Source organism: Trichoplax adhaerens, genomic scaffold (assembly GCF_000150275.1).
Source record: "Trichoplax adhaerens TRIADscaffold_12 genomic scaffold, whole genome shotgun sequence".
Lineage (NCBI taxonomy): Eukaryota > Metazoa > Placozoa > Uniplacotomia > Trichoplacea > Trichoplacidae > Trichoplax > Trichoplax adhaerens.
The window spans coordinates 936498-958509 of NW_002060954.1; the positions used below are offsets into that span (position 1 = coordinate 936498).

General features: G+C 33.1%; 5 protein-coding genes across 5 annotated transcripts; 2 read left to right on the forward strand and 3 right to left on the reverse strand.

Annotated features, from left to right (window-relative positions):
* Positions 1-4178: 4178 nt before the first annotated feature.
* Positions 4179-7014, reverse strand: TRIADDRAFT_59798 (uncharacterized protein; the record flags this gene model as incomplete). Its single annotated transcript, XM_002115868.1, has 6 exons — positions 4179-4211; positions 4678-4773; positions 4979-5086; positions 5837-5981; positions 6504-6690; positions 6795-7014. 6 exons carry the CDS (start codon positions 7012-7014, stop codon positions 4179-4181), a joined length of 789 nt encoding a protein of 262 aa, XP_002115904.1.
* A 1059-nt stretch (positions 7015-8073) lies between these two features.
* Positions 8074-11450, forward strand: TRIADDRAFT_59799 (uncharacterized protein; the record flags this gene model as incomplete). Its single annotated transcript, XM_002115729.1, has 14 exons — positions 8074-8117; positions 8539-8599; positions 8832-8891; positions 9023-9126; positions 9237-9284; positions 9447-9567; positions 9862-9906; positions 10048-10162; positions 10281-10364; positions 10471-10516; positions 10598-10679; positions 10803-10919; positions 11028-11099; positions 11349-11450. The coding sequence occupies 14 exons, from the start codon at positions 8074-8076 to the stop codon at positions 11448-11450; spliced, it is 1101 nt and encodes a 366-aa protein (XP_002115765.1).
* Positions 11451-12007: 557 nt separating this feature from the next.
* Positions 12008-13879, reverse strand: TRIADDRAFT_59800 (uncharacterized protein; the record flags this gene model as incomplete). The annotated part of the gene is made up of 4 exons (XM_002115869.1): positions 12008-12185; positions 12292-12400; positions 12607-12715; positions 13793-13879. 4 exons carry the CDS (start codon positions 13877-13879, stop codon positions 12008-12010), a joined length of 483 nt encoding a protein of 160 aa, XP_002115905.1.
* A 1220-nt stretch (positions 13880-15099) lies between these two features.
* Positions 15100-15372, forward strand: TRIADDRAFT_30004 (expressed hypothetical protein; the record flags this gene model as incomplete). The annotated part of the gene is made up of 1 exon (XM_002115730.1): positions 15100-15372. The coding sequence occupies one exon, from the start codon at positions 15100-15102 to the stop codon at positions 15370-15372; it is 273 nt and encodes a 90-aa protein (XP_002115766.1).
* A 2312-nt stretch (positions 15373-17684) lies between these two features.
* TRIADDRAFT_59801 (uncharacterized protein) lies at positions 17685-21293 on the reverse strand (the record flags this gene model as incomplete). Its single annotated transcript, XM_002115870.1, has 9 exons — positions 17685-17733; positions 17919-18114; positions 18215-18311; positions 18473-18532; positions 18613-18632; positions 18711-18782; positions 20334-20389; positions 20688-20775; positions 21134-21293. The coding sequence occupies 9 exons, from the start codon at positions 21291-21293 to the stop codon at positions 17685-17687; spliced, it is 798 nt and encodes a 265-aa protein (XP_002115906.1).
* Positions 21294-22012: the final 719 nt, after the last annotated feature.

A 22012-nucleotide genomic window follows, 5' to 3' on the forward strand; every position in this document is an offset into this window, starting at 1 on the left:
GAAGATACAAATTAACGATTCGCTAGATATCTAATTTATTTTCGATCTTATAGTAATTATCATCAATGTTTATTATGATGAATTGATCAATATGATCGTGATTGAGACAGACCAGTACAGTACGGTGGCAAAATGGAAAGTACTGTACACTGTAGACTGTACTCTATCACTCGGGCTCTCTGTGTACTGTACAAGTGTATAGGACAGTACAGTACGTCCACTACAGTACAGTGCTGTGTCAACAGCTTGAGCAATACGACTAACACGAAGTGAGCTAAAAATTGAAGATGGCCAAGGATGATTCTATGCAGTACTGTAATTATTATGGCGGCAGATAGAGGAGTTATTTATTGCACAGTACAGCAATAAGGTCGTGAAATATAGCCATCTAAATCTTCTTCGATACTTCAGCTGTGAGCTATGGTAAAAAACTATGTGAAAATAGATACCATATGAAATGGTAGACTGTCATCTGCAGTGAACAACTACAGTACTGCACAGTTGCTACCGGTGTACAAGTGCAGTAGTACTAGTACACTACTAGAGTACTGGTACAGTACAGTATGTCATTTTTCACAGCCACAGGCTCCCAACTGGTGATACCGACCGTGTCACACACACACACTTACCACTGACTTTACCAGTCATATGGTTACTATCAACTTGATGGTCTCCAGGAAAGTCCGTCTGCACGTCTGTACCGCACCCTGCCGAGTCACTTGTACTAGTACACTACTAGTACTGCACAGTATGTCATTTTTCACAGCCACAGGCTCCCAACTGGTGATACCGACCGTGTCACACACACACACTTACCACTGACTTTACCAGTCATATGGTTACTATCAACTTGATCGTCTCCAGGAAAGTCCGTCTATACGTCTGTATCGAATCCTGCCGAGTCACTTGTACTGCACAGTATGTCATTTTTCACAGCCACAGGCTCACAGCTAGTGATACCGACCGTGTCACACACACACTTACCACTGACTTTACCAGTCATATGGTTACTATCAACTTGATCGTCTCCAGGAAAATCCGTCTATACGTCTGTATCGAATCCTGCCGAGTCACTTGTACTGCACAGTATGTCATTTTTCACAGCCACAGGCAAAGTCACAGCTAGTGATACCGACCGTGTCACACACACACACTTACCACTGACTTTACCAGTCATATGGTTATTATCAACTTGATCGTCTCCAGGAAAGTCCGTCTATACGTCTGTACCGCATCCTGCCGAGTAGTGTACAAGTGTACACTGTACAGTACGGTATTTACCGTTCGTTGCTTCTTCCTCCGCAGCTGTGCCCTGCCAGCTCTTCTAAATCTACAGAGATTAACTACTAGACTGTTGTTTAGTTTGGCTTAATTTGAACTGGAATTATTTTAAGGGATTGAATTCATCATCCAATCATGTTTTACAAGTATAACTCTTTTTCTCATCGGTTACAGCCTACTGAACCTCTTCAAGCTTACAAACCTGAAGTATGTAAGATATTGATCAATTAATTAGAATATTATACTACAGTACTGCACATAGGGGCGGAAAGCTTGGACACATTCTACTGTACGTACATGACTGTGGACTATATGTAGGCCCTTGTCCACTTCCCAAAATGGCGTGCTTGGATAGATTTACGCCAGCAGACTTGAATAAAGGCAAATTTTAATTTATATTCCAAATCAATTCAGCCTTTATTCACTTATGTAACTGTAGTCGTTTGAATAAAATAGGTTATTGTACCGTTTTGATTGTACTGTACAGTACTGTAATTTTTAAGCGATTAGGAGAGCTTCGCTAATAGCGTTGACCGATAGTTCAACTGTTTCAGTAGCTACTGTAACTGTATTTTATGATTTACCAAGCGATCTAATCCACAAAACAGAATCTTTTTGATAGTGTTACTAATGCAATTGCTTATTTAAGTATTGAAGTTATATCAATTTTCACTATAATTCTCATATACGCATATGAAAAGTTATTGTATTATTCTATTATACCTAATACATACATATGGCAAAATTGGGGATCGCAATATCTTCCTATACTTATGAATTCTTCTTATTTTTGAAAGGGTTTATCCAATGTCTTGCGTAAAGCACCAGAGATTCAATTTTCAGGAGCAGGCAAAGGCTATAACTTTATTACTTCCATGGTCTATAGGCCGAATATGACGCCATTATTTCAAAGAATAATGCAGGCAAGCTTTCTCCAACTTTTATAAGTAACTTCGCAATCATCTATTGTATGAACAACTTACTATGCAAAAAATGTTTGATACCCCAATTGTCCACTGTGCGATCGATTTTACGTAATTAGTGATAATAGGTTAGCTATGCTCTAAGTTTGGGCTATTAACATGCACGAATAAATGTTTTAACCTAGCAAATTTACTAAATTTATTTATACGCGTATCATCACACCAGTCGGTAGTTTGCTGTGGAAGAGGACGAATTAAAAATTACGACTATTATAACTTTAATGAGTAAAAGTAACTGCTCCAAAGTAATATAATATCAAAATTTCATGAAAAAATATTTCATATAGTATGTGCACTTTATCCAGCTTAATGTTAAGCCTTAACTTTAAGCAGCGATACTGCATTCTTAAACGTTTGTTTACCGTCATTACCGATTAATATCAAATATTTCACATTCACTATACAGTATGCAGTTATAATCGGCTAGATTACTCTACAACGAACCCTCGAGATAGATTTCTTTACATCAGAAATAAGGTTACAAAGTTGGCAAGTTCTCTTTACTCTCTTCCTTAAATATTTCGCAGGCCAATAATAATCAGATGGTCTATCTAATGCGTGGAACCAGAGATAAAGTGATATATCGCGGATCATTGGCCTTTGCTTTCCTCGCTTTTGGTCTTGGTCTAATAAATATTGGATTGGTAGCAATAAACAAAAAGAAACGTGTGCAAAGATCTTAAGCCTTAATGGTGGCGTATAATGTATTTCTGTAATAAAAACATGATAGATCTTGCCTAGTCTTTGACTATGACTCATTTCAAAAATTTTTAGTTTTTACGTACATATATATGTTTGATATGATCCCACAGTATTATCGTGCCAATATTGTAATGCCAATTTCTTGTACTTTCCGCTGCGTAATTCTATTATACTGTACAAGCAACACATCTGCCGTGAAAACATACCGCTGAAAAGCTCCTTCTCAAGTATCGCTGCCAACGTATCTGGAAAAGATTGCAGCTAAATGTTGATTTATTATGAGCTAGAAAATAATAAATTACAAATTCATACTATGATCATGAAAATGTAGAGGGTCGATATGCGTAATTCGATATATCTGATAAATTTTAATTTGTAATAACGTTAAATATGGATTATGTTGTATTTAAAAGAAACATTGCGGTACTGCATTTCAAAAGTTAGATTAAATGAATCGGTGCTGTATAGGAATTAATTTCTCAGTACAGTAGAATACAGCATAACTGCTATTCTGTAAATTTTTGGGGCAAAGTTTCTAAAGAATGTCGTATTTTGTAGCAGAATATGAAAGAGCTAGTACCGATACTGGTAATAATATACATCTAGTATTGGAACATGCTGTAGTTTAAAAGATTTATACGGTGTATTTATACTAGTGCTGAGGCAGAGTTACGAAAAATTTATTATACTTACGGTCTGTGTGCTGCATAAAATACCGTAAGTTATGCATAATTTCTGTAAAAAGTATTGTTTACACAGTTTTAAAACAATATCAAGTTTGGTACTACCATCATTAACTCAAACTTTTTATTACCTACAGTATTTTGAATTAAAAATTTCATTAAATGATAGCTCCTTAAGGAATATAATTAACTCCTATGCCTTGGACTAAAGTAATAGCGCAATAGTTGCCGTACAACACGTAGGAAGCAACCATCTTTACTCCTTAGCGCGGAGTATTCGATAGTTGTACATAGCATGCGAAACCATTTTGATATGTGGCCAGTTAATAAAGATATTGGCATTGCCTTTGAAATATAGCAACGATTCAAATTCATTTATATTGCCATAGAATTTTATTAAAAATAGAATGATATAAATAACTATATATGCGTATACTGTACATTCTTAGAAATTTTGAAAAACCTATTTGCAACACGTATTGTAAATAATTGTCAGTCGTTGCAATATATTGAGAAGCGTGTTCACTTATTAGGCAGGGTGATGTTGTTTTAATTTGCCTATCTACAATAATTAGTTGTATATTTAAGTTAATAAATAAATACAATTTCTTATAAAGACCAGAAAGTACAGCAAAGAGAAAAGTGTTAGGCGTAATAAGATAGCTTTCTGACTATGTTGTTAAACTTAAGGCATTACCTTAATAAGCGTACATACATAACTTGATATAATCATGATCTTAAAATGTATCTTTCCCTTTACGTTAGAAAAGTTACAAAATAGAATTAAATGAGAGTGTTACAGGGATCAGTACCATGGCCGTGTGCAGGTAACATTAACGCAAACAAATAAAAAACAAAATCGAAATAATCGATATCATGAATACTAGCTATAATGGAAAATAAGAGGTTATCAGAGATCTGCACATTGGACATGTTTGAACTTGCAGTAAACATCTCTGGCACAAACAGCTATGCCGACATGGCAATAAGACGCTTGTAATTGCCTGTGTTTGACAGACTACACATACATTATTTAATTCTTCATTTTCAATGGTATTATCAGTTGAAATAAGGTCAGATTCGGTTTGCAAAGATTCATTTTCTTGATCTACAGCAAAAATTTTCTATAAACATAACAAGGACATAAGATTTTATCTTTAAAATTTCATAAATCTATTTGGAAGTATCTTTTGACGTTAAGCTTTTAAATGGCAGTATTAAGTACAGGTAATGTTAGAAGTAATTAAGGTTTCAATATCAAATCTACTATACTAAAGTACAGTAGTTTTCCATCCAAAATCAAACTTTATAAAAGTATTTTAGCTAAACCTGAAGTTGATATATGTGGCCATCAATTGTTAATACTGATTTTTGTAGAATTTCACAATTTTGCTTAAAGAACTCGTCAGGTAGATGAATTACCATAATGAGCGCGATCTGCAAATAGAAGATGAGGATCAAATGTTATTAACATAGGCTGTCTTCAAAAGTGAGTAACTGACGATGCAGAATCTACAGCAACGGTATGGCAACGAAGTATGCAGTACTAGAGTTTAGCAATTCTAGTGCACAGTTATAAAGAAATTTAATGGTAGCACTATAAGCAGTAAAAATAAATTATAATGCTAAAGTTTTAAAAACTTTGGTGATTCTATAAATGATGCAACTATATAGCACTAATAGTGCAAGAGATCTCTAATACAAGATGCAAGGCTATTGTCTGTATTTTCAGTCTGCACTACAGCCTTTATCCTTTAGTGTAGTTTACCGTATTGTTAAGCAGAAATTAGTAGTTATTATGAACAATTAACCGTGGAGGGATAATTTGGAGTACCAACTCATCCTTGCAGCTAGAAATCAGAGGGACTAGTAGTTAGATTACTTAGATATAGCCAGATTATGTCCGAAGGGTTTCCGCATTCAAGAAGTAGTCAGTAATTCGTTAATGAGTAGCAAAAATTTATTCTTCTGTAATACTAAAATTGGGTGTAACTGAGATTGCATCCAGCCCTTGAATTGATAGAATTGATTCAAGTTTGTGACAGATAATTTTAAGATACTGTAAGGAATGTCTGTCTAATGCAAACTTTTGTTTAGGATAATCTTACGAATAAAATCTTATACATGACATTTTAGAGGTATTTAGGTAAGACATGGATGTTGACGTAGTATTCTGAATAAACTTACAACATATTTATCTTCTAAAACATCGACCCTCTCTTCTTCTATGATAATTACTAACGGATACGAACTTCTCGGTAAAGAACCCAGAGATATCCGTTGATTATGTAATAATTTACAATTTACAATGTTCGGCTTGCATTCTTCGATTCTGAAATATAGCCATAAAACAAGGTAATATAATTAATATTTCAATTTATACAGTAGCATACTACACTGTATTTCTCTAAACTTGTATTGTTGGTTTAGAATATTCTCTAATTACAAGCTCTCGTAGAATGGAATATAATGAAAACTTTATTATCGACAACCTAGAGCAAAGATTTAGTACTTATACGTCGTAAACTTCGTAATACAGTAATTATAATTATTAGGTATTCAACAGCTAAACAAACGCGTGCAATGCAAGTACTGTCATCTTTAGAAAGTCGAGCTATTATAAATAATCTCAAGACATTATAAGCACATAGTTGAGTAATTGTAATTATTAATACTTGAATTGCTAACAGTTGTTAGTTGTTATAATGATAGCTAGTTAACTACCTACAGATAAGTATTTCATTAAGATCTTTGTAATTTTAATCTTAAGTGATCCATAAACAAACCGTGAAAAATGAACAGTAAAGATATAGTTATCTACGTATGTAAGTTGCACGGAACTGAGTCGATTCACCTTATGGAATGGCTATTAACTTCAGAAATACTAGCAAAGGCATCACTCAGCAACCGTCTCTTCCATCCTGTCTTACGAATACGCTCTTGAATATCACTGATTATACGATACGTTTGATCGATTTTGACTCCCCAAAAGCTGTTGAACAAACCGACAGTTTTACTCCTTACTTCCAGTTCAATTCCATCTATCCATAGAACATTTGATGTAAAGTAAATTAGCATTTAAAGCAATCCTTACTAACTTACCGTAGCTATATATTACTTATGTCTGTTGCATAAAAATACTTACTCTCCGTAGATGCCGCTTGTTGATTTAAAATCGAGACAGAAAATGGATTCGAAACTCGACTAACTTGGATAGGTCTAGCCAACAACTTGTAGGGATTATTATTTTGGTTGGTTACTGTAAATCCTCCCACTAGCCGAGTCAAGTAGCACGATATAACAATACAACACATAAATATTACTGCAATAGTATAATCTAAACCTTCATTCACTTCATTATTCATATTGGTAATGCCTGAAACTCCATTAGATCTCTTCCATAACCTAGCTATCCAAGGGATGAACAGTATTTATAGCAACTTAACTACGAGGAATCAGTTTGAGCGATATGGTGCATAATGCAGCTTTCAGTACTGTACCTCTTACTAGAGTACTAACAACTGATGAAATCATCACAGTACGGTACGGTACCCTAGTGATTGTTATTACTGTAGTAGAAGCTCGACAGTATCCTACTTTTGCATTCATTGCATGCCTGGAGCTCACCGGACACCAAATATAAGTTGTAATATACTATTAATTACTAAATGATTAGAAGTTAAGACTACGAATACAAGGCGACTAGCTCATCAAGATTAAAGTTAGTCATTTTCTATCTGGTTAAATGTCATATCAAAACAGTCTTTTTGGTAATTGTCCGTTGCTTATCCCGCAAAATGATGATCTCACTTGTTACGAAGGCTTTATAACAGTGCAGGTATGCCTGCTCAGAATTCACAAAGAGCAATATTATAACTGCAATAAAACTGACTAAGGTAGACTAAAATAGTAGCAGTCATTTAAACTGTAGGATGCATATTATAATAATAAATTACAACTACAGTAGATAATAATTTATTATCCAGTATCATATCATAGCTTCGTGTTATAATATGTTTACCATAATGGTCCGGTAAATATAATTATAGTATTCTGATCTTAATTTTGACTGCGCACGTATCTTGTTTTTTACCCTTCGACTACTTTAGGAATTCACTGCAGTACAGCTTAAACAGTGTAGCATTTATTTAGTATAAAATAAATGCATGCATTATTATGTAGACGCTTATTGATCCTACAGGCATGTTCATATTCTTTGGCGATATCTATTAAAATGAATAAATCATTCGTACTGGAATTGAGCTAATTGCTTTAGCAGCTTGTTGTAAATCAATGCAGTTAGAGACACTTTTACTGTTGATTACAGTATATTATAGAATCTAATAAATATATCATGAATATTGGAATTTTCGATATAATACTTCTCATATTTTTTCTCAAATCGTTAGGAGGATGAATTCAAAATGCGTATTGCATTACCAGAATCTGGGTTACTATCCCAAGCGAAGTTAGTTTAATATATGGCTGTATTTTGTGTGTCCATATATTAGTATTAGCATGAACTGTTGGATTTGCAGATAATGCAGATATCACGGTCTATTTTTTTCCCCAGAAGAGAACTTAGCTTCACTCGCTGCAATACCATTTTTAAATGTACAGTACGCTATCCCACTTATTGGATATACTGGAGCTCTACACTATAAATAATAGTATAATTTAAACTTTTCAAATATTTTACGGTGTTATTCCTAGCGGATCATTCCATGCATTTATAAATCAAATTTTGTGCCTGTAGCGAAACTGTTTCTAATTTCTGGCATGCACCTTGTAAATAAAACACTCTGCCCTGTTGTTCTTACAAATGTTGCTTACTAATTTCTAAAAATATATTTATACGAGTATATATCCATATCATTAACTACATACAGAATTGAATGCGATTGGAAATTAAAGAACATTCTTTCCAACTATAAGCAAGTTATACAGCAAGTGAGTGGCGGCTATTTAACATTATATGAGTATAGATAATACCTTTTATACTATGCTGCATATTGTTTGAAAAGTAATGTAGTGATTTAATGAAAGATTCATACAGCTAATGTGACTTACAATGCAAATAATAGTCTTCTTGAATTACATGATGACCTTGTTGATAAAAGTTATTAATTTAGCTTGCTGTTGGATCTTAATTGCAATAACTTAAAATTTGTGCTCCCTTTAGAAATTAGAAAAAGCGGCAAATCTTATTCAATTTATGAAAGAGTTTAAAAACTTATTAGAGGTTATTAGCTAATTACTCTTACGCGTTAGCTTAACAGAAGATATAAGCTTAAATTCTTCAAATTTGATACATGAATTGAAACTGACTACGGATATCATATACTGTAATGTATGTTGTAATAAATATTTTAGGAATCGTATAAAGTAAAACTTGGAACTACTTCTGGCATAGATGACGCATTTAGCCTTTCTTTCAAAGAGATTTTACCTCAATTAGACGATATAGGATGGGAGAAGTTAGCACTGATTTTACGGCTATTACTCTTTATCCTTGCTGTAAAATACTTCATAGCTACAATTTAATTGAATTTATTTAAAATCTTTGCATTAATTTGTTTAATTATAGTGTAGATAATATTGATGATTTATTTACTTCGATACGATTGGTAAAAAGGTAATCTTCTGTAGAACTATGCTAAGTAGGCTGATAATAATTGTTATATAAATGTCATATGATTTCGAAATATATTTTAACTTTACTACCTTAATTAGTCGCTTATCATGTATAAAGTATTTCTTCTAATTTAAGCTTCACAATTTCGATTGCTTTGCTTAGAGATTTAAAATCACGACATCACTACATAAATACTCGGTTTTTACAAGAAGAGGAGATTTGTACGCCTGTTTTTACTACCGATTTACCTATCCCGTTACACTTACCAAAGGCAAAATATCAGGTAACAGCTCCTTTATATACAGTACATTCTTTCTTAGCGTTTACTGATGTCCTATACTAGTTTCGTTAAGGAAATCTTAAATAACCTAAAAGTTCGCATTGTAAAAATAGTTAAATAAAATTAATAAACTTTATTGTACTCGAATACGTTGATTATGATGAAACTACTGCATAATTATTGGAAATATTTTATTATACGATTAATCCAATTACCTTATTTTTATATGCATAACTATTATATTATGATTCAAAACTATATCTACTTGAAATAATGAAATATTTTTAAAATATGCAGAGTCTGAAATTCTCGATAAAAGAAAGCTATCATTATTTTTGCGAAGTAAGGATTACATTCCAAGAAAGCTGGTTTTGCAACTGAATATACTAAATATATTATTGTAATTGTTAAATAAGTATATTGTTACCCGAGCACTCTTAGCATGTATTCAAATATGTACTAATACCATCGATTCACTTCTAGGCAATTGAACTTTGTCAAGCATTCTTTGATGTCATGGATGAAATAGATAAAAATACGTGGGTTTTAGAGCCACAAAAAGCGTCGCGTGCGAGCAAAGAACGTAGATTTTGCTTAGGTAGATATCATAATTTTGTTGAGCTATAGTCTCATTCTACGACACCGAGAAGGGTTGTAGCTGTCCAGTCATCATGTAACACTAAGAAATATGAACTATGCTAATTAACCTTCATCAGGTAAAAATATATCTGTTCAAATTGATGTAAACCCGTACTATCCATCAACTATTCCTCAGTATCGATTTTTTGGAACAGATCATAGTAAGCTAGCTTCACAATTACATTAAAATAATGCAGAATATGATACACGATGATTTTCGATTCTTATTAATTATAATTTTTTTTTATTGTTTTTATTGTAATACAGATGTTTCTTTATTGAAGCAAAAATTGAATAATAACTTACAGTTATGGTTAGATAGCATCGTTATCAATAATAGCGACTTTTTTGTATTATAAGTAACATTTGTAATATTATCTTTATTTTTAACAAGGAATGAAAGGAAATCATTATTGACTAACTTGCAAAAAATTTTAGAAATCTCAATTCCGTCTCCTACAAATAGTCAGAAAGAAGTATGTAGATTATGTAAATGAAAATTCGTATATCTTGTATAACGCGTACAATATACAGCACTACACTATGCTTTCAAGAATAACACCATTATTCTTGAAACTTTCTTTTAAAAATATAAACAGGAGTTTATTACACCCTGTGGGATCTGCTGTGGATATCGCCTTAATGCGACACTGCCTGATAAAGTTTGCGATTATTCTTTGTGTGAAAAACAATTTCATTCGTTGTGCTTATTAGAGGTAATAACTTTCAACCAGAAATTGGAGTTGTGTCTTGTTAATTTTATGGGATAGAAATTTTAATATATCTATATTTGATATATTTCATGCTAATTAAATACCTTTTAGTGGTTGAAAACGTTGCCTTCATCCCGTACTAGCTTCAGTGTAATTCATGGACAATGTCCATATTGTAAAAAGGTAAGTTATCAAATTATAACTCTTCTCACATTTCCAGAATGCTTATCATCAACTACAAAGTGTGTCTCATGTGGTAATATACTGTGTACTGGCTTAGCTTAAGTCATCTCTAATCTATCGAACTATTGCTTTATCCTAGCCACTTTCAATGGAATTGAATTTTAAGTGACCTCATCTCAATTTATTTAAATTTCGCTACCGCTAAAATTCTTTATCAAACGAAATATTGGTTCTCCTAATTATAATCAGCCGCTAAACCATTACAAACTGGGGTCTAATTGTGGATATGAATTCTGCGACGTTAATGGCTTACTAGGAATTGGAATGGTGTATAAGATACAACAGCATTAAATACCATTAAATGTATGCGATGTTTTCATCTCAGCAAATGTTATTAGAGTATCATTCCGCAAGATATAATGTAGATACAATATTCTTTTTATGTACCGTATCATACGTACAATATGTAACGTAATAAATTTAATTAATTAATGTTATAAAAATGTTGATATTTGTGACATGTTGATACTGTATATTGGTAATGAACTGGAAATCTTATATTGACGTGTGAGTTTCTACAATCTAAGTATAGTACGAAGGTCTAGCTTAATATTAAAATCCCTGAAATAATGTACTGTAATGAATATTGATAGACATACAAACTATGCAATACCGAATGATGTGGAACCAGTTCCTCATTTAATCAAAGATAGTATCGATATGCTGTACAAAAAATTTATTTTTCGTAATTACGTTAAATTAGTCATTTTCCGATTATAATCACTTTCACTGTGATTACATGATACGATGATATCAGCAGGGAAAGAATCGTTGCATTAAATAGAATTATAATAAAGAATATATAATATCTCAATGTAGTATATAAAGCTGTGAATCATGCGTAAATTTCAGCTAGATGATGAATCGTAATCATCCTCATCAACTATTCGATTAGTATTGACAAATAAATCGTCGTCTGATGCGCTTTCTGATGCATCTTTATCTAAATCTTCATCTAAATCTTCATGTGTCTTAGCGCTGTTCTCGCGATGCATAGATGCATTATTCGTAACGAATTCTTCAGGCCTATTACAAGCAGTTTAATTCGTACTTATTAGAACTGTTATCTTTCTATGCACGACCTACCGGTTACGATATTGTTAATATAACTCAGAACAAGAAGGAAACTGACCACAAGTTTTCCTCTTTAAGACTTTTAATTTGATCTGCATTAAGCACCGATGAAATTTCAGCTCTAACTTTATTGCCTTCCTCAATTGGATCTACAATTACGTAATCGCCTGTATAGCAAGAATAGGATAAACATAATTTAAAATATTTAATACTAACGTTATTTTAATTTATATGCGATATTCAATTCTGATTTACAATCCATAATTCTATCTATGAATTGTACTGTATGATCATTGAGTGTAAAGGTTGCAATTATAGCTCTATCTACAGTTAAGTAAATCGTAAATTAACATAAAACTACGGCTTAGTTTACCTCGTTTAATCCAAATCACCCGGCGAAATTTGGATGGCATACTGCTTAAAAAGGTTTCACCAGATGCTGTAACCACCTCATGTAAATTGTTACCTCTACTAGCTACAATCTGGTAGATAAAAAATAATATTTTTTCACTTTGTGCCTTGTATCTGGTTATGAAATATACTGCACTGCATTTACACTACATGATACTCGTATACTGTGAACTACTGTACTAGAAGAGTACTATTATTCTTCTAGTAGTCCAGGCCAGCATATTTGGGAATTTGCTAATAATATTTTAGACGTGGAATACGGATCAGAGCTGCGTAATAATATTATTATACCCCTATTAAAGTATGAGTACATCGAGAATCAAATGATATCTATGACAATTTGACGCTTTTCTAACTTGTATCTAATTCAAATAATTAAAGTGAATAATTGGATGCAGTGATCACTAAACAATTTAATTGAATATGCTATCTTTATGCTAAGCGCGACAAATAATACTGTACTGTACGCGTATGCGATATATTGTAGTGTACCATAGTACGAGCGCTATAAAGCATTGCAAAAGTACTTATTTTTATCTACAGGTCTACTGTATATCTTGAACTAGTATTTCGTTCTAATGTAAATTTTCAGCGTACCTTAAAAATAAGTAACGATTAGCAACCCTTTGAGACAGAATTTGAATAATCTTATATAGTGTATGAATTCTTCGCAAATATAGAACAGTAGTTACAGTACTTTTCTGAAGTGAATAAGAGTGCGGGATCATGATTGATTCCTAATTCGTATTTTGGCAATTCTATCAATTGAAATCATAGCACTACACCACTACAGTACTGGGATAATGATATGTTGACTAATTTAGGTTCTGCATTATACACTAATTAGTATGGGGCATATGATACAGTACACTGACTATCTTGAAACGAATTTCTACAATATTTACTATATTGATCCCTAACGTGTACATGCGTATTCACTAGTAGTAAATAAAACTCTTGATTAATTTACATGATAATTTTTACACCAATCACGACTACCTAATTTTTTACCTTACTTATTAGTCAAGAATCTCATGTCTCATAAGTTAACTTATAATACACGTATACATACTACATATCGAGAGATATAATTAACAAAATTCTTTCTGCTCATTGTATATATATATGTCATATATATCAATAATCACCTTAACGATCTGTTGTGACTCCGCTAGGGAAACATCACCAGTCAGTAATTCTTGTCGCACATATTTCTTCTTAGTAGCCTTCGACATTGCTAGAGGTATCCACAAATATGCAGTACTGTATCAGACATTGAAGAATAATAATTTTCTTTTATAGAAACTTACAGATGTATAAGTTGAATTTTGAATGGATAAAACAAGTTATTAACGCATATTCTTCGCCATCAGAAATGGTGCACGATTTGCAGGTGCGGTATGGTAATTAATCAGAGAACTGATGAGCCACCGTAATTTCCATACAGAGTACTGTACACTACTGTACCCAGTAAGAGAGTTGTCAGTAAGAAGTCGGTTCGGTCCGGTTCAGGACTTCAACAGCACTGTCTGTACTGTACTAGTAGAGTACAGTACTGTAGTGTGTACTGTACAGTACAGTACTGTACTTGTACAGTGTACAGTACAGTACAGTACTGAATCCTTTCCGGTAATGGTAAGTACAGTACAGTACTGTACAGTACTGTACTGTACTGTACTGTACTGTACAGTACATGTACTGTACTGTACTGTACTGTACTGTACAGTACATGTACTGTACTGTACAGTGTACAGTATACAGTATTGTACTGTACACTACTGTACTCGTGTACAGTATGTACTGTACTGTACCCATAAGAGCGCTGTCAGAAAGAAAAGCGATTTGATTCGGTACGGTTCGGTTCAGGACTTCAACAGCGCTGCACGTCTGTACTGTACAGTAGAGTGTACAGTATTGTACATGTATGTAGTGTACTGTAGCTACGGTACAGTGTACTGTACAGTACTCAATCGTTCCCGGTAATGGTCAGCCCAGTACTGTACTGTACAGTACAGTACAGTACACAAGTACAGTACAGTATTTTGGATTTTTTTAAATACTGTACTGTAAACGGATCGGATTTGATTGGGAGTGACTGTACAGTACTAACGACGAAGCTGTACAGTGTACAGTACACTACCGTTTAGTACTGTACACTGTCAAATAAATTCAATATTAACGACTCCGGTGATATTTGAAATTTATTTTACTGTTGGCGCGATTAAGCTACTGTACCGTACAGATTAGACGTCATCTCTAACGGACGACAAGAAGAATATAACAGGTAAGAAAAAGCATGGCTAAAGACTGGTAAAAATGAACTATAATTTAATATTCTTTTACAGCTACTGATGCTATTTGAATTACCCGACTTAGACTTTGTATCGGTAGCAGGATGTGGAAGCTGATCTTTTGTAACATTTTCCTCTTCTAATCATTAGGCAGCATTGTCAAGATGAGTTCAACCAGTGTCAAGCACCAAAATTTTATTTCCGAACCAATGGGTGACAAACCTGTTACGGAACTTGCAGGAATTGGTGATGCTCTAGGCAGTAAACTTCATGAAATAGGCTTCGATAAAGCTTATGTCGTCCTCGGCCAATTCTTATTATTAAAGAAGGACGAAGAATTATTTATGGAGTGGCTAAAAGATACTATCGACGCGAACAAAAAACAAGGCGGAGACTGCGTACAGTGTTTAGTGGAATGGTGTGATGCATTTCTGTAATAACCCTTCCATGCCGAGGTAACTAGCTACAGTATTATAAGTAAGTAATCATAATTATCAGAGGTATCTAGAATCGCTGCTTTCGTTTTAATACCAATAATACAATACAATTGAATACAAGATACTGTACCTGATAAAATGTTGCAAAAATCCCAACAATTATACTTCAATAGATTGACTAGCTTCATTAATTTTTGTAATTTTATTAATTTGAATGCACAGTATCTAAAAATTGATCTTCTGTAGTTGATATCACATAGTAATTATGACTGTGTACACCAGAGGTAAAAAAAACCCTAAACTATCTATCGAATACTACGTCATGCTAAGAATTGACTTTCTTATATTCCCTAGGAAACTGCAAAACCTAGCAACAATCGCGTTTTACAACTAGATTCCAATTGGTTTTCATAACTGCCTTAATTAACCACTTAATGTTATCGTGATAATGTATTAAATGAGCTATGGTTATATTTTAACGATGTAAACGAAGGTTTAATGGTCTGGGTCACAGTTAATCAATCACTCGTGAATGTATGCGATATTGAAAAATGATGACGCTGCGTTAGTTAACTTTATAAGAACATTTGATGGTTTCAATCTGTGACTTCCTTGTCTGACTATAGGACACGTAATACGTTTTCTTGTGCTACCATTTCTTTGATTGAACACTTTTCATACTTTACGGGTGTGTTGAAACACGAGTACAATATACGTAGCAGTTTGAGATTGCAATAGCGTTCTATTAGTTTTCACCTATAGTACCTACGATTATATTATTATAAATACGTATTTTAGCTTTCTTGTATGGGTCTCAACTTGTATTGGAATAAAAACTTTTAAAATCTTTTTGACAAAATTGATTTTAAATTACTTTGTTGTAGTGTAGGTACTATTGCTATTCCGATGTATGTTAAAGAACGAATGATTAACCTATTAAAATTGTTACCTGAATTTTTAATAATAATATAGTATAAAGTAGCACCGTTACGGCAAAAAGACGTACGAAAGATTTTCGGAAGTAGAGTACTATGTTGTACCATAATTTTAAATCAAATTTAAAACTCCAATTTAAACCGTACGATTTTTATTATCCTACCACAATTTAAAGGTAATATGGAAAGAAAATATATGTAAAGATGTTACCGATATTATCAATTTAGTCAAGGCGATTGAAAGAAGTTTTTACAAACAGCTGTTCATTGCATAATTCAAAGTTAGAAGCTCTTAATGACAGCGTATTAATTAATTGATAAACAATCATTTTTTATAAGTAAAAATGGTATCCATTAACACCTAGCTAAAGAAAAGTCGTTTAGTAATGTAATGATTCCGTTCTAGCTTCTAGATCAAATTGTTCATACGTTCGGTAATTACTAATACTCTTAGAATGAATGTGCATTAACAACGTAAATTGTTATATTATCGCATATACAGTATTATATACGAACAATATATATAAGTATATACAGCGCAGTGTGCGTCAGTTCTACTTTCTGTAGGCATCAGACAGAGATCAATGACCAGAAATAAATTCTAAAAAATATCCAGGGAGGTAGCCTACCATATCTCGGAGAAGATGAAAGAAGCATATATTCAATTTTGATTGCCTCAGTGTGAAAGAATAAATTTTCCATTCTGAAGTTGTCTTATATAAACCCTTATTTTACTACCGTCTTCTTTCCCAAGCCAGACTTCGCTAGTGTTAATTGAGCAAATGATAGCTCTAATATGATGATGAGGTATAATTAAAAATTAATAACAGACATTAATTACAGAGTTTTACGCTAATAATCAATCGTTTGTAAAAAGCAAGGATCTGCAAATAACCTGATTTTAGTTCTTTTGTCGTCTAATGTTACCTGTCCACCTTTAAGTAACCTGATTAAATAGATGTAAAAAGAGTCAGGAAATACTGTTCAAATGGTACACGTCTCAAACATAAGAACACTGATACTTAAGTAGCAGTTAACAATTAAGTTACATAATAAAAATAGCAATCATTCCAGCAACAAACCATTTAACTAAATATAATAAGTACACAGTTAAATTTTATTATTTTCGCTATTGGGTGGGACTGTGGTGCGATAATGAATCGGTACTTTGGGATAAGATGAATAGACTTACGTCTGCCCTTCATAAATTAATTTACCATCTTCGAATCTGGCATTATAACGATGATCATCACCATGGTAAGAATCTAATATCAAATAACTGATTTAATATTGTGGGCGTATCGTGTAATGTGCATGATACGATATTACTGTAAATTACTGTAATATTCTAATATCATCATAATTTTAGAATTAAAATCACAAAAAGCTTACGATCAGATCTTCTTCTGGCAGCGATTCCCCTTGCCTATAAAACAGAATATTTTGAATAATTAATTGGATATTTAAATAATGAAAGAATGATATTCCGAGAGCTAATTATCTATAATAAATTTAAGATTTACTTTTCGTAAAGTCGTCCAATCCTCTAGAATATCGACTTCACGCAGCATATAGACAATATAAGGACTTGAGATTTGTTAAAGAAGATACTTAGAAATGACAGTAATATTTTCATATATCGTTAAAGAATTCGGTAAATAGCAACAACTCAAAGCATAGAAGTGAATGAGGATATCAGACACAGTTACAGGTTTCTTGCGCTTCTGTGGGTACAACAATCCATCAGTGCTATCACGTTTGCGACTTCCTTTCATTGAGGTATTATCAGAACTTTTATACCAGAGTTCTGCAAAAGATGCCATAAAAAGGTATGATATTATTCTACAGAGCAAGGTAAATCTGCCAATAAGATGTAATGGCAAAATAAAATTACAAACGCTCCTTACCTGATGACAAATCAACACAGTTGCGATCTTCTTCAAGTTTACGAACTTTTTCTTCATATTCAGCGCACATTGACTCTAACAATGCTCTTTTTTCGCTCTATTTATAAATCAAACAAATCAAGTAGAATAGTAACTGATTATTAATAAAGTAATTACTGTTATTACTGTCTGATCTAGTGTAAAATGTCGATAAAATGTAAAGTACGTTAGCAATGTGGTATACTGCTCCATGATTAATTAGAATTCTTAACTATTAACCTCAAAATGTTGCTGTGAAGCGATTTTTTCAGCTTCGAATATGGTTGTTATAATTTGAGCCTATAACAAAGATTAGAGTTTTACTACGTAAGAATTTACCAATTGCGTAGGATCTTATTTGCAATATTTAAATAACATACCTTACAGTCTCTAATTAATTCTAAATGATTACGTAAATAAAATAATTAATAGATTGAATAAAGATCGATAATATCACTTGAAACATTGCATCGCTTACCAGACACACTGTTACGCTTTTTACAATGATCCTCGATTTCCGCTCTAGATGCAATATACTCTTCCGCGGTTTCTAATTAAGGGTTAAGTTATAGTTGTTATAATTACTGAAAGAGCTTAATATGATATAGGTTATACTACACAGACATCATCTTGAATTCTATACAAAGACAATTTCAGCATTGATACTAGTTGAAACAAGGTACTACAGTAATTTTTTTATTTCAACTAGACTATCTACCCAATGGATAGTGACATAATATATGGCTGCTTGCAAGCAAATGTATATTAATACGGATAAATAAGTTACAAGATTTATAGCACTGCACAAAAATTACTTGGTCGAGGCATAATCTGGAGTTACTAAGGGGTTTACGGACAAATTTTTGCCTAGCATCTACTTAAAGTATAATCCGATCGTTTTAGGCTTTCGTAGGAGTTCTTAGTATCATTGACGTAGCTTAAATTGCAGCATAAATGCAAACAAATGTAGCAGCGCATTTCTCAGGATTGTATAAAAATAATAATAAATGATTGATTGTTCGCTACAGTATAGGCCAGGGCCCTAACTTTCACTGAGTAAATTAAGAAGGATATTCTTGACAATAAACACGCATATTTCACTACTACATAATGATGTCAGCAACACAATAGGTCATTTGTCTAGCATCTTCAGATTAGCTACTGATTTACTCTACGAGATATATCAAAGAAATTCACACCTTTAGAAGGAGTAAAAATTGTCTGTATACAAAGTACAGCAATATTAGTATAACTTTTAAAATTAATAACTATCATTGTAAGTAGTCGAATACAGACAGAATCCTGCTAATTAATATGAAATGGAATATCAATTATTTACGCAAGTACCATATCGATTTTATAGAATATTACAGTAAATTCATAGTAATTCACGATTTTTGGAGTGTTTTCAACTTGCATATTTTAATACAAATTTTGTGAGGTACTCTACAGTTGGCACTATAAAGAATGATACCGTGGGTAAGGAAGTGAAGGTAGTCCATACTACATCATTAAACCGCAATATACTATATATCCAGAAGCGATGCATAGACTCGGAAAAATCCGCGTATTTTGAAGATTAAATCCCATTTATTTCAGAACGTAGCTTTCTCGATTTTATATCTGTGGTTCGGATAAATACTGTATAGTAAATGATAGTATACAACCTTTACCTCTTGTGCACGCGCACGTATATTAATTACTCCGAATCTATTATGCAAAAGTGTAAGCGTAAATAATTGCAGCTTATTGAAATAACGCAGCCACTGCGTTCAAGAGGCAATGAGTACTGTATATAGTATACATTAAGGCAGAAGGGTAACAGCAGCATGTATACTACAAGAAATAGGTAATTTTAGAGGTTGTACAACAAATATTATACACGTACGCGCATATGGGGTATGTGTATAAATATCTGTAATGCATGCAACTGTCGTGAGCAGATAGATTACTGCCAAATATCTAATGAAAGTGGACGAGATTGTTACGAATACTACACTTTTCAATCTGTGATCTGTAGTTTAGTCTACTGGAATTCACTGGTAGTAGGCTATATCATTTAACATTGCGATTAGCTAAGTAAAAAAATGTAGAATTGTACCGTTTTTGATTTCCTCCGCTTTCTGATTCAATTCATTTAATCTTTCTTGAAAGAATCTATAAGATGATGAAAGATAATTTATGTTAGTTATGACAGACTGTCCAAAAAAAATATCTTACCCGATAGGACGATTGCATTTCAAAAATTAAATGACGCAACACAGTAATCATATCTAGCTGAAAACAACTGCAGCAAAGTGTGAAGAATAATCCTAAATAATCATGGTAGCGGTTGGAGAATTATTTCTAAATATGATACAGTATCGTATATCAATATCGTAGTTGCGATAACTATCTGATCACAATCAAAATAAATATGTTTCATAATTAAGTACTGCAATTGTATAAAATATACCTGTCCTTGATCTCGATAAATTTTTTTTCTAAAACCGACATATCTTGTAAGCATTCATCCTTTCTTCTTTCATTAGCTTCTTCATCGACTGAAAGAGAATGTAACAAACCGTGTGACATAGTATGGCAAACCTTAACCACACATCTCATGGTATTTTATAAAAGCAATTATTATTTACTGCATTTTTAAATTTAATAGTAGATGGGTTGTTATTTGAAGTGTACTGCGATAGATCAATATTGTAAGTCAAAATCTGTAATCAGCATCTTGTTCAAGCCCTTATTGCTACAACTACTGGAATGAAATTATACAATCTATGGTTAAAATGAATCATGTAAAGATGTAGTAATACAAAATGTCGTATCATGTCTACAGCTTGTATCTCAAAGCTCAACTAAGACGTACTGTCCCTAGAATAGTACGTTAGTTCAAGTCTTGCACTTTACCTTGATCATCGCTATCCTCAGTTTCGGCTTCTTCATCTTCATCCCCTTCTTCATCTTCTTCGCATTCTTCTTCCTCCTGTACTACTTTCTTTTCGTCTTTAAGATTCTTCTCGCTAGTATCCGTAGAATTAGCAGTAGTTTTATTTTGTAAAGACGGCATCATGCGTCTAATTCCGATCTAACGATGCTAATAATTTGGCTGCTCTGCTATTTGCTCAATCTTTTTCCTGCTTCTGCGTCGGTATAAATGTTAAAAACATTTGTTATTGCAGTGCATAACGTCTAGGCGGTACAGTACGCATGCACCGTACAAGGGTACCGCTTCCGAAACGAAACCGTCTCTGAGCTTTTCCTACTGCTGTGCATTGGACAGACACACTCACGGTGGTAGTGGTGTTCAAACAGGCATTTCGCACTAGGAGATTGACTACAAAAAAAATCTCCATGCTGTATGGTGCAGTGTGCTCGGCACGTGCTGACGTACGGCTGCCGGGTTGCGTGCAGTACATACAGTCCAATGTACTGTACACTGTACACTTTACATTTACTGTGCTGTACTGTACACTGTACTGTACACGAGTTGGAGGTGAAACCATAGTCCATAGGGTATGTCCAAGTGTCCGTTGTCCAAGTCTCCTTCTAGTGGTCCATGTATTGGGTTATGGTTTTACAGTATTTGTATGACATACTGTACAGTATACAGCACATTAAAAAAGCTGTCAAAGTAAAATCATCAAGGTGACTAAAATATTATGCCGGATTTCATTTAATTAAAATGATCAGCAAAACAGTCAAGTCTAATCAAATAAAACATGCTCGTGCATAGCTGTGTTTTCACCGTACAGTACAGTGAAGGTGCATCAAGGAGTGTAGTAGGTT